This window comes from Pezoporus wallicus, unplaced genomic scaffold (assembly GCF_028554395.1).
Source record: "Pezoporus wallicus isolate ANWC-B61680 ecotype Strahan unplaced genomic scaffold, APGP_CSIRO_Pwel_v1 contig_13614, whole genome shotgun sequence".
Classification (NCBI taxonomy): Eukaryota; Metazoa; Chordata; class Aves; order Psittaciformes; family Psittacidae; genus Pezoporus; species Pezoporus wallicus.
The window spans coordinates 294,415-309,932 of NW_026642178.1; the positions used below are offsets into that span (position 1 = coordinate 294,415).

Here is a 15,518-nt window from a genome sequence, read left to right on the forward strand (position 1 = left end):
ACTGCAACTCAGTGAGGGAAAGAAATACTCATATGTGTGTGTATATATATATATATATATTTCTATATATATAAGCTCCTTTAATTATACAGTTGTAAGGCAGATTAAAGTTATTTTCTCATATCAACTGGCACCAAAGGGAAGCTCTCCTGCTTCCCATGCACATCGCACAGTGCCGAGTAGGGAAGGTAATGAAATCCTCAGTAATTATCATGCAGGTATTGTAACCTGCATTATCTTACCGGTATTCTAACCCGAACATCCACTGCTCTCACATCAGCCCTCACACGACAAGAGGACCAGGCACTAGTCACAAGTGCCAGGACCAGCAGTGTGCAGGCTCCTGCCCTCAGAGGCGTGCGGGCAGCACGGTGCTGAGCCCTGCTCGGGACAGAGGCTGTGTGAAGGGGGAGATGCAGAAATGTGTGACAATGGCCACATGGCTGCTCCAAAACTGAAGGCTTGCGACTTGAGTTCTCATTTTTCAGTTCAAACCTGAACTAATTCAAACAAAAAAAAAAAGAGCAGAAATGGGTATAAGAAATCATTCTTCATTTCTGTGTTGCTTGAAGCATTTCTTTCATTGCAGCTCAGACAAAACGATTCTTGTAGTTTCACATTAAAAATCGACTTTGTTTTTTGTTTGCTCCAAACTGTCGTTAAAAAGCTCTGATCAGTCAGCGCAGGCAGGATCCAGCAGTCACAAAGGTCTCGGGCACACACACCTCATCTCCTGGCGCCAGGCACAGTGGGTTCCTCTGGGAGCCGCAACAGCAGCGTGGAGCTGGCAGGGCCCCACTGCTGGCCCCGCAGGTCCTGGCATGCAGCCGCCCATGCAGGAGGCAGACGGCTGGGGTGGGAATTGTGCTCTTGTGTGGCTCAGGGGCTTCCAGTGCCGTCCATCTCCAGGCTGGAGCAGGGCGAGCATCCCACTCACCATCTGAGGAGCCTGAACCTCCGGCAGCGCTTTGCCTTCCGTATGCTTGTTCAGACACTGTTAACGTCCGAATCCCTGCGATGGTGAAGTGCCATATGGGGAGAGCTCTGCAGTGCCGGGATCCTTCACCTTCTCTCGGGAGGGGGCCACTGGAAAGGGCTTCTTCTGAGGAACAGCCGAGTGCCACAGATTAAACTGAAATTAGAGTCATTTGGGGCACTCAGCCCCCAGATGAGCAGCACCTGGTTTCTGGCTCTTTCAGACCCAGCCTGCAGTGACGCTTCCCAATTCGAGTGGGGTGACTGCATACGGGGCCAGAAGAGTGATGTGAGCCGGACGGGCACTGAGCCCTGATCCCACTCCAATGGCTCTGCAGAAGGGAAGCAGCTGTGACAGTAAACCCAGCTGGTGAGCCTGTCATCCCAGGACAGCACTGCTGGGGGAGAGGATGGCAAATGCCTTCCTCACACCCTCAGCAGCCGTTCCCTCTTTTCATCTTTGCAGCAGCCCTGAAGGAACGTGGAGCCTGTTCACCAGGCATCATCTGTGGATGGACGGCATGGGGACAGCTCTCCATCTCCAGAAGAGACACCCCAGCTTTCCTTCTGTATCCTTCTCCTCCTGCCGTGCCCTGCGCTTTCTCCACTTGCAATGAAGCCAGCACCTTTGGAACAACACAGGATAAAAGTGTTTCAAAATATCCTCGGAAATACCCTGGCAGCTGGCCCCTGATGCAGCGATGGCTTTTCCAGAAGTATTGCTGCTGGTGACAGTGCTCTGAAACCACGGAATCAGAAAATCTCTCTTCAAGTCAGGAAGGCAGAAGAACCTCACCCTGCGACCACCAACTGGGTGCCAGCCCAGCCCAGAAATAAATGAGACAAAAACAACCCCATCACCTTCTAGAGAGAGTAACCCCCAGCCTGCAGGAACTGGTTAACAGGAACCAATGCTAGATCACAGTGGGCAAGAAAGCACGTATCTAGGTATGTATGTATGTATCTATGTGTGTGTGTATGACAGTTGAAGGATACCGAGTTACTTATTCTTGTCTGTGCTCTTATAGTGCATAAGCACTGATTTATCTGGATGGCAGGACACAAATTAGCTGCAGTTTTCAATGCCCCAACACTAATGGCTGCACTTCTCACCAGCACGCTATGTAAGGCCTAACTAGCACATGGGGATGAGGAACACCAAGCAGTTCCCTTCACCCATCAGCACTCTGAACACAAGGTCATCTCTGCCACCAGCACCCCCCAGCCTCTAGAAACAGGTCTTTTTTTAGCAGCTGAATCACAAGTACCTGGCAGGTGCCATTGCAGGAATGACTCCACACAGGTCACTATGACACGGTTGGGTTTTCCAAGCTGTTCTTTCTTTCATGGTGTTACTTGTACCAGGGAAATACAGCAGGCTAAAAGCTACATGGTTATTTTCTTTTTTACATACCACAGTAGAAACAGTTACCGAGTTACATTTGTCAGAGTCACAGTAGTTGATGCATATTTGCTATTCACAGACTGCAGAATATTGCCAATAACCTCACTGGTGGGGACTGACAACACAGAGATACATGCATTCATGTGAGACCATTACCAATGATGCCTATACTGTATTAAGCACATTCATTTCTTTAAACACCTTCCAGTAAAATCGATTCCTTGAAATTTGTAGTTAAAACTTTTTGTTTTCTCCACAATTACGCACAAAATAACCTGTAAACAGTTTGACATCACACGTATGTACAAGTGAACCACGTTGGAAAGTAGAGAGGTAATTCAGTGGGTGCCACTTAATCTACGTCAATGTGCAACAGACTGACTCAGCCTCGGCAAAGTCATCGAGTGCTTGTATGAGGTCCGAAAATGTACCAGAAGCAAGGCCCCGAGTAGGTGAGGACGTCTCCAGCCCCCCCGCTCTGGTGCCGTGGGCCCTGCCGCCTCCTCCGAACCTTCTGCCTGCTCAGCTCCCAGTTCTGCCTTGTCCCGTTTGCTTTCGCATTGCTATAGTTTAAAATCTGTAATATCATAAACTGATCCTCAGCTAAGTGGTATTGCTGCCAAGAAAAATAAAGAGTGTCTTTTTATAATATAAATAATTTAAATTTAAAAGTGCTTTTTTTTTGTTCTTTTAATCTACAAAACCCCGCTGGGGCATAAACTATCCATGAGACTGGACAATTATCTTGTACCATGATACACATGGGGCCTTATGCATAAAGTACTCTGCAAGTCAAGTCCACCTTGTACTCGCAATGGTGGCAAGGGCTTCAGGCCAGGGTGAGAACTTGGGGGGTGTTCTCCTGGGGCTTGGAGAGCTGCGTATGGTGCAGCTGAAGGGTTCTGCCATGTTATGGTCATTGCCAATAAAAATCAACCTTGTTTTCTCCTTCAGCTCCCAACTTTGCAAGTAAAATTAATAAACGGACTCACAAAAGTAGGATTTCAACCCCAAAACATTCTGCAGAGAGCTGTGAGGCCTCTGCATGGTGCGTGCACGTGATTTAGGGAAAAGTAAAGCAGTCTGGTCCCCACAGGTCTATGTAAATCCCATGTTCTCCCTTGGTCTCCCCCTGATGCTCTGAGCCCTGCTCAGGTCCCCCCCGTAAGGCACTCGCCCACCGTGTGCTCACAAAGGGGCACATCAGCCTCCCCTCACTCCTTCAGCTCAGTGCCTTAAGCAAGACTACAAACAGACCATGGCAGTGAAAGCCTGGCCACGCAGGAGACCCCTAAACACCAGACCTCTTTGCCATACACAGAAGTGATAAGAAGCATAAGTGGATGTGAGCTTTACTAGAGCTTAATGGCTTCCCCTCACCCTCACTGGTGTAAGTGCCCGTTTTTCTTGAGAAAAGGTGTTTTAGGGGGGTCTCAGTCCCACTGAAGTCAATGTAAGTTTCAAATTAGTTTCAACAGAACCTGTATTTGGTCTTTGTTGTGTGCAGAAAGAAGCTCAACTCCCGTTTTGCTCCCCAGCTATTTTAGAAAGAATAAAGTACTCTGTTAACCGAGTTTTGTTCTGGCTTGCTATCGCTAAGTGACCAAATATGTCCTAGGGACAGACACAGGTTCTCTCACTGAAAGAAAGGAGAATTGACCTGAATATTCCCAGAGCTCCAAACCCAGCTACCTTACAGACAACCTGTTATTCCAGCTTCAATTCCCTCCACTGCGTTGCCTGTCTCCCACCTTTCCCTTATCACCCCATTTCAGCTGTAACATTTCCACACCCACCTAGTACAGGAATTTCTCCCACCCCTTCCAACAGTCAATGGTGCCACATCCTGAGACAGGGGAGAGCAACCATGCCAGGAAGGCAGGAGTGTTTGCCCTCCTCCCACGGTCATGTATCTAACTGTAGGTATGGGTATGGACTTGTACTGCTTTGGGGAAGAGGTCTTCCAGAGTTAACACCTTCTTGCCCTCCTGTGATAAGAAAACCTCTGTGCCTGGGCAGGGAGGGGACCATCAGCACTGGCACACGGTCTGGTTGCTCTTTCCTGACCTGCTGCCACCCACAAGTGAATTAAGGGGCTCTGGAGAGCAGCATTTCCCATGGCCATGGTGCCTGTCTCTGCCCCTCGGCAGGGTCCAGTGCCCAGCTGATGGTGGCAGAACAAGGTGCCCAAAGCATGGCTCTTTGCTGGGGTGCAGTTCTGGCAGTGGGGTACTGGTGGTCCAGAGAAAAGCAGCAAGGAAAGGAGGGGGAGAAGGGGACTTGGAGCAGCAGTAATGGATGCTGTGCAGCATCCAGCAGCTGAGACCCACTGGAAAGGGAGAGAGGGCTCCCCACCGTTGCCCAGGAGTTTCTTGGCAGCAGGGACTCTACCACCTCGAGCCTGCCAGCACAAAGCCTCAAAGCACAGCCCATAGCTCCTGTGAAACAACTGCAACATGACGCTGGACCAGAATGAGATCCCTGCATAACACAGCAGCACAAGAGCGCATGAACACCCACGTGTATCCCCATGCCCAGGCACCCGCTCTCCTCTGGCCCCATCCTGGTTGTGGTTCCTGGCAGGTTGGGCCTGCCTGTGATTACTGCAGTTTAAGACCTTTATTTCTGTAGCACTGGAGAGTAATAACCATTTCATCTAAAACTGAAGACATGAAGGCCACATAAATCAAGCCCATTCGGGCACGTTTCATTTGGTCTAATTTTTCTACAGTTATTCATCATGGCGCAATCCTGTGCGCCCTGAACGTCACTGGAACACACACACACACTCACACACACAGTGCCTGCTCTTCCGCTGTCACACATTTCAGAGCCCCAACAACTGTGGTATTAAAAAGAGAAGGGGATGATCTGGTGTGGTGGGGAGGACAAGGTTTTAGCTGCAGCCTGCTGCTGAGGGGTGACCTGTCCCGAACCACACACAGCTGGAAACTGAGGGTGAGCCCTGTCTGTCCCCCAGTTCTGTTTGCTCGGTGATGGGGGGGGGGGGGGGGGGGGTAGATGTGGGAAATATTGAGTAGGAAAATTAAAATACTCTAAACCAACCAACAGAGAACTGAGAGCAGCCAAATCCACGGGTCTTGTGCAAAGCGCAGATTTCCATGCAAAAATGAGCAGGTAAGCAGAGGGCTGCAGCGCTTCAGGCATGAACTGGTTCTAGAGCCTGATCCCAAGACGTGCTGCATTTTCTCACCGAGCCCTGCGCTTCCCAGGTCAGCCCCCGCTTCACAAGCTCACTCTGTTACCAGTGCTGCATGCTCACTGCAGGACACAGCACTCTCCTTGTGTGTAAGGCCTCAGCAGAGATGATGCCAGGCTGCCACATCCAAGCCCCATGCTCCAAAGGCTGGGACATGCACTGCTGGGGGGGTTTTCCCCCTCCCCACAGCCAGCTCATGCCATGGATCCCTCTGGACAAGTATTGCTTCCTTTTCTGCTGGTAAAATCTGCACCTCACAATAAGCACAGCTGCAGCTGCACAGTGGGTACGAACCTCTGCACGTGCAGACCCAACACCAGGGCCCCTGTGGTGTCCCAGCCAGGCGTGCGGGCACGATGGAGCCCTGCAAGGGTGAAGACATCACCTTGCATGAAGAGAACAGAAATCACCTGTGCAGACTTGACTTCACCTCCCATAGCAGCTTCTGAAAGTTAAGAGGGGGGAAGCCCTGGAACCTGCAGGACACTAGAGAAGTTAGAGTCAAAGTGCTTTGTGTTACCAGCACTATCGCTTCCCGTACTTTTACATATATATAAAATATCTCCTTCTTCCTATGCCTTTAGAAAACAAATAATTTACCTCAAATACTGCAGCTGCTTCGTACTCGGCTATGGACAAAGCAGGTAAGTGCAGTAATTCAGTTTTCCATCACTCCATAGCTCGGCAGCCTGAGCTCACCCCCAGCCTGTGCCTGCACCGGGTTTCACCAGCCCTCTGTCTGGGACCACTTGCCAGCACCCGGCACCCTCCGGCCCTTGCTGAGGCGCTGCCTGGCACTGAGAGCCTGCTGCACCCCATCGCTCCCATGCCCCGAGCTCTGCACGCCGGGATGTGATCCCTGTGATCCATGCAGGACCAGCCTTGCCCATGGACCCCAGCCAACAGGAGCTCACGGCACTGTTTGCTGGCTCCCGCCCTGCCACGGCCGTGGATGGGAGCGGCACAGCCGGGGTGTCTGCGGGCACGGGAACACGGGTACCTCCTCCTGGGCGTGTGCTGCCTCCTGGAACGTGCACGACTCCCGTCCCGCAGCGAGGATCCCCTGCCAGGCACTGCACTGCACTGCACATGGCTCCTGTAATCCCTCGGGATGGCTTCTGTGCAGAAGCTGGGGCCAAGCACGCCTGCAGCGCTCCACCATCCTCACCAGCACCGGCAGAATTCCTACAGCTTTCCAACTGGGATCAGCACGCATCCAACCCACTGGTACCGGAGAGCCTTGAGAAACACGACAAGAGGCGCAGGGAGGACACAGGGGGAACAAGATCATCAAAAACAAATGGAGTATTTTGCTGACGGCAACAAAGCCCCACACACTGCTCCCTGGTCTCCACTGAAATGCGTTTACAGTCTCAGAGAAGGAGGGGGAAGAGGGAGAGAGGAGAGGGCCCGTGGGATGGGTTTTCTATTGTTCAACCCTCAAAGACCTGAAGAAGAAACAGAACATCCACAGACTGCTAAAAAATGCTCTTTTTGGAGAAAGTGCAGTTATAAGGAGAGAGCCAAAAAATCTTTAAGCAATATATATTGATATATATATACATATATATATACACAGAGATATATATACACACATATATATATGCACATATATATATATACACATGCTAAGGTAAACTGTCATGGCATAGCTTGTTTCTGTGAGCAGTGTACAACCCTCCAAACAAACTGTGCACTACGAGGAGACGGGGGGAGGCAGCAGCCACGGACCAGGATACTGCCTGCCCATGGGCCACATCCACCACCAGCAGCAGCAGCAGCCTCCCCTCCCCAGCCGAGCATCCCTTGCCCTCGGCATGGATGTGCCCTTAAGGTATTCAGCTTGTGTAAGACTCAGAGTTTACAAAGAAAAGCGTTTGTCATTGTGCTTCCACGACTGGAAAAATCTTGTTGCCCTAGGACTAGAAATGTTAAGGTGAAAGAGGCAAATTAGGCAGTACCATAGAGATGAATTCTGTTTCGTTTGTGACCTAACAAATAATTATGATTGGGAATTATTTTCGTATCACTTAGAACCCTGCTCTAACGGTGAGCAGGTCGTGTGCTTCCCCCGCCCTGAGCCTATAGGTGGTACTTCCGCAGCAGTTCGGATTGCCAGGGATGTTTCCTCTCTGGAAACCTGTCTGGGATTTTGATTTTGAGGAAATCCTGGATGCATTTTTCCAGCTCCTCCTCAATGGAGAGCTTCTCCTTCACCGCTTTCTTCTTGCTGGAGTTGGACTCGCGGGAGCCGGAGGTGAGAGTCCGGAGCAGGTCGCTCTTCCTGCGGATCTCGGACTGCTGCAGCAGCTGCACCGGCCCCTTCTTGGGCGGCCGGTCCAGAGTCTGTATGTTGGGCTGGCGGGTGACGGGGCCGCAGATGACGGTCTCCTGCGGGGAGCTGGCCTCAGACTGGCTGTCGCAGCTCGACGTGGACAGCTCGTTGCAGGACGTGCCGCTCTCCCCCTCCTTGTCGCCTTTGCCGTTCTTGCAGCAGCAGTCGCAGTGGGACGAGGACCACCGGGAGGGCTCGCCTGCAAGAGGAACAGACCCGGGTTAGCGGCGGCTCTGACACCCCGCTGTGCCCGGGGCAGGCTGCTCACTCCCACTTCCCGGGGAGCATTCCTCAGTGTGCCCACAAACTGACACCGAAACCTCCACCGGGCTCGGCTGGGAGCCGATCTCCACTAACTTGGGAGCTCCTTCACCCACCCCTCTGGCCTGTGTTGTTCAGCTCCCTCCAGGGTCCCCTTGGCTTCCAGGACTCAGAGAATCACAGAATAAACCCCAGCCTGGTTTGGGTTGAAGGGACCTTAAATCTCACCCAGCTCCAACCCCTGCCACGGGCAGGGACACCTTCCACTGGAGCAGCTTGCTCCAAGCCCCTGTGTCCAACCTGGCCTTGAGCATTGCCAGGGATGGGGCAGCCACAGCTTCTCTGGGCACCCTGTGCCAGCACCTCAGCATCCTCATGCTCTGCACACCTTTAGGCCACAGGCACTCACCAGATGTAATCCCACAGCCACAGGGAAGAAGAGGGGGTGCAGTCCCTCATGCCATGCTGGAGGGACAGACTCTGCTCAGGGGGTGCTCTATGGGCTGGGGGACACCCCAGCTGCCATCAGGCACATCTAGAGTGTATACTTCATTACCACAAAACAAGCCTTTCATAAGTTAATTAAGGCCTAATAGATGCTAATTTCACTTAATGAATATTCACCAAGGATGGGCATACAGTGGGTGAGCCGGGAGGCAGAAATGCATCTATTCATGAGGTGGAAGAGCGAAAACCAGGCGAGATCTGGGTGCTGGAGACAGCGGTGGGTTTGGGAGGTTCCGGGGATAACCTCAGTGCCACAGATGGGAGATTTCACCGAGTTTGGGTCTGAGGCAGTGGAGAACCTTTATTCACCATGGGATGAGTGGGAAGCCATCAGCTTCAATCCCCAAAGGACCTGCATCTCGTGGGGAACCTCACAGTTCCCAGTGCTGGCATGGGTCTCCTCATCCCGGCTCTGGGTGCTGTCAGAGGGGCAGACAGTGCCCTGTGTTTTGCAGTGAGGGGAAGTGCCTGCAGCAGCACCAACCCATGCAGAACCCGTAGCTGAGCAGGATGGGTGCTGAGCCCTGGCACCAGCCACCATTCCCGCAGCAAACTGAACATCGCACTGATTTAACCACTGAATTCATTAATTAATGTCTAAATGCTTTGAGATTCTGAGATAAAAGGGGCTAATTAATTCTGGCCTGGCTTTCCTGGCTTTCTCCCTGATCTCAGCACATTCGTCTCCCAGTGCCCTAATTATAATTATTATTATTAGAAGCTTCTGAAGAAGCAGCAAAGACTCTGATGTATAATTGACACACAAACCATCAGCCTCCCAGTTTTTCTGTTCTCCTCTCCCTCTTCCACAACAAACCCGCTGCAAGCAGGGAACAGGAAATCCCTGTGCAGGGAGGCTGCTGGTGTGCAGAAAACCAGGAAGAGAACCGAGACAGAAAATCAAACGGGCACAGAACCTCCCCACCAGAATCAGTGAAGTCTCTTTGTTGTGAGAAGGGGCGCACAGACCCTCACCCCAGCCATCACAGATAACCAGCTCGCTCCAAGCCCGTGTCCAGCCTGGCCTTGAGCACTGCCAGTGATGGGGCAGCCACAGCTTCTCTGGGCACCCTGTGCCAGCGCCTCAGCACCCTCACAGGGAAGAGCTTCTGCCTAAGAGCTCATCTCAGTCTCCCCTCTGGCAGGTTAAAGCCATTCCCCTTGTCCCCTGCAGTTTCCACAGCCCTTTCCCTGAGGCCTGGGGTTGGTTTGGTCTGGGGTTACTTTAGGGTTCTTGTTTTTCCCAGGGGAAAAGCTCTGTGTGAGGCCGGCACAGGATAACAAACAGCGGGTTTGTTGCTACAGATACGGAGCTAGCAACAAACTGCTCATCAAGAGGCACTGAGATTTTTTTACTCGAAGGGAAGGGACAATGCAGGGCACAGAAGTTTGGCACTGAGTGCTCCTTGAGGCAGTGTCCAGACACTCCTTACCCCCACATGCATGGGCTGTACCAACCTTTGTCTGTGAGCATCCTAATTCGAGCCACTCTGTTTTACTGCTTTCAATCCAGTCTCATCCATTTCTGTTGTCCTTGTACTCTTCTTACTGCTTCTTTTGCTCTAGAGCCCTAAAGCTGTTAGCTTTAGGTTTCTATTTCCAGTTCATATTCCCTTTCTTCTTCCCTGTCCCTCCACCTTTAACCTCTCAACTGTTCTCAGGCTTTGTTGATTTCTCCACACTTTATCTCTTCTGCTGGGGCTAATTGCAGCAAATGACCCCCACCTGAGCAGTACCTAACACCACAGCCAGGACTATTGGCAGGTGGGAATGAGTAGCTCCTGCTCTGAGCCAAGCAGCCTCTGAGCCACCCTTGGCCAGCCTCCATCCCCTCCAGCCCATGGGGACCTATCCATGGAGCACCTGAGGGGCTGATGCCCTTGCCTCCATGCTTCCCTTTGTTTGCAACCTGGTGAAGCAAATATTTTCCCTTCCACACCAAAAACATTGAAGAGTTCAAGCTTTCAAAAATACTGCACATTATTCATATAGTAAATAAAAAATGGATTGCCTCTAGGTCTGAAGATAAGGTGATGGTGGTGAAGTGACAATTTGATTTAGATCACTCATTCATGCGTGCACAACGCCTCTAACAATTTTGGCATCCATGCATGAATTAAAGGTGTTGTGATTGATGAGAGACCAAGGTCTAATTGGTGTTTTAATAAATATATTCTGACTTGGTAATCGAGCCAGATTTATCAGCAGAAAATGCCCCTGTCTAAATAAAATTACCAAGGTAAAGCTTAGGAACAATGACAAATGCCATGCAAGTAATTGGCTCGGGGACGTGTGCTGGCAGCAGGACGGGTACGAGGCAGGTTTATTTGCATTTGGGATCAAGTATCTTCAGTCAAATTTCAGCAAGCAAACAAAGCCAGGGACGGACTTGACAGTAAGGTTATTGCTTTGAACTCTCCCCTATGTTCAAAGGAGGCAGCGAGAGGGAAGGAGGGTAACTGATGGAGCCAGGACGTGAGCTGCTCTCCTCAGATCCCAGCTTCCTTCCTAGCCCAGTCTACTCATTTAATTCTTCTATTTTAAAGGGTTTTCCATTTATATTTTCTTAACTTGCCAACCCAGTGTAAAAACCAGAATTATTTGCCCATGGCCTCTCTGTCTGCAGAGGTCTACGCCTCGTGCAAGAGAACTTGTCCCCAGCCAGCACATACACTTCTATCAGGAGGCTCTCTCCCAGCACTGTCATTTTAGCAGCGCTCCTGTGATTTTCCCTAAAACACTCAAATCTGGAAATGAACTTAGGTAAGAGTATCAGATTTTTTTGAAAATAAAAATAAGTTCCCCAAATGGTGGAGAAAATATGAGACCCGGTGTTAACATACCAGAAGGCATATGAAATGAGCCAAAATATTTATATGTGGATCTTTCTCAAAGTAACATGTGATGAAGTTAAAATTCAGGGTGGGAAGGGAAGCACAAAGTGTGAGCAGCAGTGTGGTAAGAAACAGAAAAGTGTTTGGAGAAACTGCTCAACCATGGCCATTGGCGTGGTCAGGCATTCCTGACCATTGTGATGTACCCCACGGCATGCAGGCTCCTCCTTGCAGTGCATAGCAAAAGCCTATTTATCAAAGGAAAACCACTTCCATGGTCAATTTGGTTTTTTGGGCATCACTTTTCTATGCAATAAACACCCCTGACTTCACACTGAGAACAACCAGCCACTGGAATAATCTCCCCAAGGAAGTGGTGGACACCCCAACACAGGACACTGTTAAGATTCGGCTGGACAAGGTGCTAGGACATCTCATCCAGGCTGTGTTTTGCCTTGAATCATTGGAGCAGATGATCCATAAGGTCCCTTCTCAGCTGGGACTCTATGATTCCATGATACCCAGCAAACCCACCCCAGGAGGACCCTTCAGCTTCAGGCATCTCCCACCACAACAAGCTGTTGGCAAGGGTGGCTGTCCCCACTGCAGGAGCAGCCTGGCCTGTCCCATCAGCATCCTTCCCAGGATGGGGTGATACCTCAGCAAATGTCTGTCATTGACTCAGGACATCTATCAGATTCTAATAGTTTCTGATTATGGTCTCTTCAAACCAATCTTTTTTTGAAGCCTCTATCAGCCTAACCGTAGCTGTCTGCTTCACCAGATCCTCCTCTGGAAGGCTGAGCAATACCCTTCCAGTTCTCACCTGCATTCTTCATTGACAGTTTAACAAGCATTTAACCGAAGAAGAGAAGGAAATGAATAGCCTGGTTTGCAGGCTGAAGAGGTCTGACTGTTCAGCATTCCCAGTATAAGAAGTAATTGAAGGATTAATCCAGTGCTGCTGGCCTCCTTGCTTTGTACTTCCCTTTCCAAATACTGTGATTAGAAACAATATTTGGCCATCAGGACTGTGCCGTTTATCTTCCCCTGGGAAACTGACACTGATATAAAAACGGAAGCAGAAGTGTTCTCCTGCCTACAGTGTTTGCTCTTTCCATCTCTCTGTCAAACATCTCCAGCTTGTTTAAATTGAGTGCACAGAGAACGAAGAGCTGCCACTACCAGCATCTTCCTCCTTCAAGTCCAGCCTTGACCCCTCAAATGTAAGACTTTTCTGTATCTTTTTGAACTAACTATTGCTGTATTTACACCATATCTTAATACAATCACTCCTTGGACCTTCTGTTACTTTAAATTTACACCCAAGAACTTGGAAGTGGTATGACTGAATTAAGCCAGCCCTGGTTGAAGAGCAAGGGTTTTCCTCGTCTTCCCTGAGCAATCCCCTGCCATTACCATGTGGGGAGCTGAGATCTGTGTCACCTTCTCAGCAGGAAAAGACACAACCCCCCTGGTAGGACATTGAATTGACCCAAACCCAGGGAGCAATGCAGGTGATTGGGGATTGACACCCCCCCCCCCCAAGCTGTTCTGCACTGATGTATTCCTGATGCTTATAAAGAAAGAAATTCCAATCGCCCATTAATTACAACACAGGTATAAACCAAATTAGCCGGAATCATCAGAAAACACGTCCCCTCCCAGTGCCCTCATTTTAGCATTACCCTCATGAGCATTCCTGCAGGCTCCTCAGCAGCTAAAGCAGAGAAACGGAATGAGATGAATGTCAATGAAGCATCAGTGCCTCAAGGCAAAGCCAGGGCAGCTTCCTCAGCTAGGGCAGGAGCGCCCACTGTGCTTTAGATCCACAGCTCCACACAGCTCTGGTCTGGTAGGAAAGACCTCAAGATACACGCATCTGTACATTTGCACACCTATAGGTAAGCCCCACAGTTTACATCATTGCCACTTGAGCCCTGGTTTGGACACCTCTTGTAGTTAGTCAAGCCAAAGCGTGTACTGCTCCTGCTTCGTGAGGATGTGCTCTGGAATGTGCTGACAGATGGTTATGGAAATATGGAGCCATCACGTTTGAAAATTAGAACTCATGAACTCAGAAATGCTCTGGAGATACGAAGCTATCGTGTCAGCCTATGTTGTTCCAATTAATTGCAATCAATTGCTAAATGAGAGCTATTTTCAGACTTGCCATTACTCTGAGCATAATTTGTGTGCTCCACTTTGCCCCCACCACAAATGACATTGGTGCAAAGAAATCTCAGGGAAGAGAGTGAAGAAGAGGAGCAGAAGCCAGATTCCTGATTCTGTTCTGCCTTTTTGGCAGGTACAATGAAACTAGGAGCTGCAGATTTAAAAAACCTACAGGACAAGAACTGAAACAAGGAATCACAGTCACCTGTTGGGGCTTCACCTCTAAAACCTTCCAAAAAGGCAGCTCTGATATTCCTGAGTACAGCCATTTGCTTAATCCCTGGATTTACAGACAGTACTGAAGTCTCATTTGTTGAAAGCAATGTCTTCAAAGAACACTGCACCTCAAATCCGAGCTTGGATACAGGCTGGAAGGGGTTTGGAGCAACTTGGCCTAATGGAAGGTGTCCCTGCCCATGGCAGGGGTTGGGACTGTGTGAGTTTTAAGGTCCCTTCCCACACAAACCAGCCTGGGATTCTATGAATAATGGTGAAAAAGTGTCAAAGGCAGAAGGCAAAGTAGAGCCCAGCCTGTATACACAAAATTGTGTCACAGGCTCTGGAGAGGACTTGGGAAATGTGGTTTTACAGGCAGCAAGAAGGCAAGCTTAAACCGCACCTGATTAATAGGTTTGCAAGAGCATCACTTGCACAGGAAATGGAGAAGGAGAAGGAGAGGTGCCTGGCAGCAGGGACGCAGGCAGAAAGGTCTGCACGCATGCCTCGTGTTAGTATGGTCATGCTTTAAAAACAAGGGCACATCCTTAGGGAAAGGAGGAGCCGGTTGGGATGGGTTCATGGGCACACAGCAGCTTGGGCTGGGTCTTCCCCTGGACTGGCTTTACAACAGAGGGCCCCAAATCCCAACAGAGTTGTTTTGACATAAGAATCCAATGCCCTAAAGAACTGCACAGCGTTCAGCAAGAGGCTGGGTGCTTCCTGCCAAAGCTGGTGGAGCAGGGAAATCCAGTCGGGTAAGAGGCGTTTACAAGCAAGACCAATGCACTGAGAGGCAGCGGGTCTGTCACTCAACAGCTACATTCAGACACGCACCAGCTTGACAAGCTATTTCATGATGTCAAGCAGAAAAATCCCCAGGCAAGGAGATAACTAATTCTTAAATGAGGAGTTTCTGCTAACGGTGCTGCTTTCAACCAACAAGTGAGATTTTATTTTAATCAACTTGCAGCTCTGCTGTCTTTTCATTGTATTTTACTATGGCTCCAGTTGGAACAAACTCAGCTCTCCTTTTGAAAGACCCAAGTTAAAATTGTTCTTCCTGATTATTTAATCACCTATTCTCTTCCCTTTTACTTCCCACCTGGTCCTAATATATATATATCTATCTCCTTGGATGCTGTCTGTGGACATTTACAGTTGCCATCATCACAGGGATAAATTCACCCCCTTTCACCTCACATTTATTCTGTTCTTGCAGTCTCTGTTGCTCCAGTTTCTTCTCTCTCATCTCTTACTCTCAGTATCAAGTGATTTGCTATTCTTGGAGCATCCTCCCATTGTCTCTTTGTCTCTGCTCCGGTGCTGCTCCCAAAAGTCACCCTTCCCATGAACTCTTCTTTTGGGGCTCCTCACTCAGATCTCCCCCTGGACTCTGCTGTCCAGTTCTCCTTTTCCTTTGGGTTACCACCTTCTTGCCTCTTTTCTTTACTAGTCTTTTTCCTTCACTTTACTCACTCACTGCATGGGGGTTTAGGATGCTATAAATTAGTAATTGAGCTGTAACAATAGGCAGTGAACTGCTACAGCTCAGAACTGAAATCTCTCAGTTGAATAAGAGGTGATGAT

General features: G+C 49.7%; 1 protein-coding gene across 1 annotated transcript in view; it reads right to left on the bottom strand.

Moving 5' to 3' along the window:
- Window positions 1-7,230: 7,230 nt before the first annotated feature.
- Window positions 7,231-15,518, bottom strand: part of KCTD16 (potassium channel tetramerization domain containing 16) — a 50,943-nt gene continuing 42,655 nt past the window's right edge. Inside the window, exon 3 of the mRNA XM_057427811.1 lies at window positions 7,231-8,134. Coding sequence (XP_057283794.1) covers window positions 7,683-8,134 — 452 coding nt within the window. The 3' untranslated portion in view covers window positions 7,231-7,682. The remainder of the gene's footprint in view (window positions 8,135-15,518) is intronic.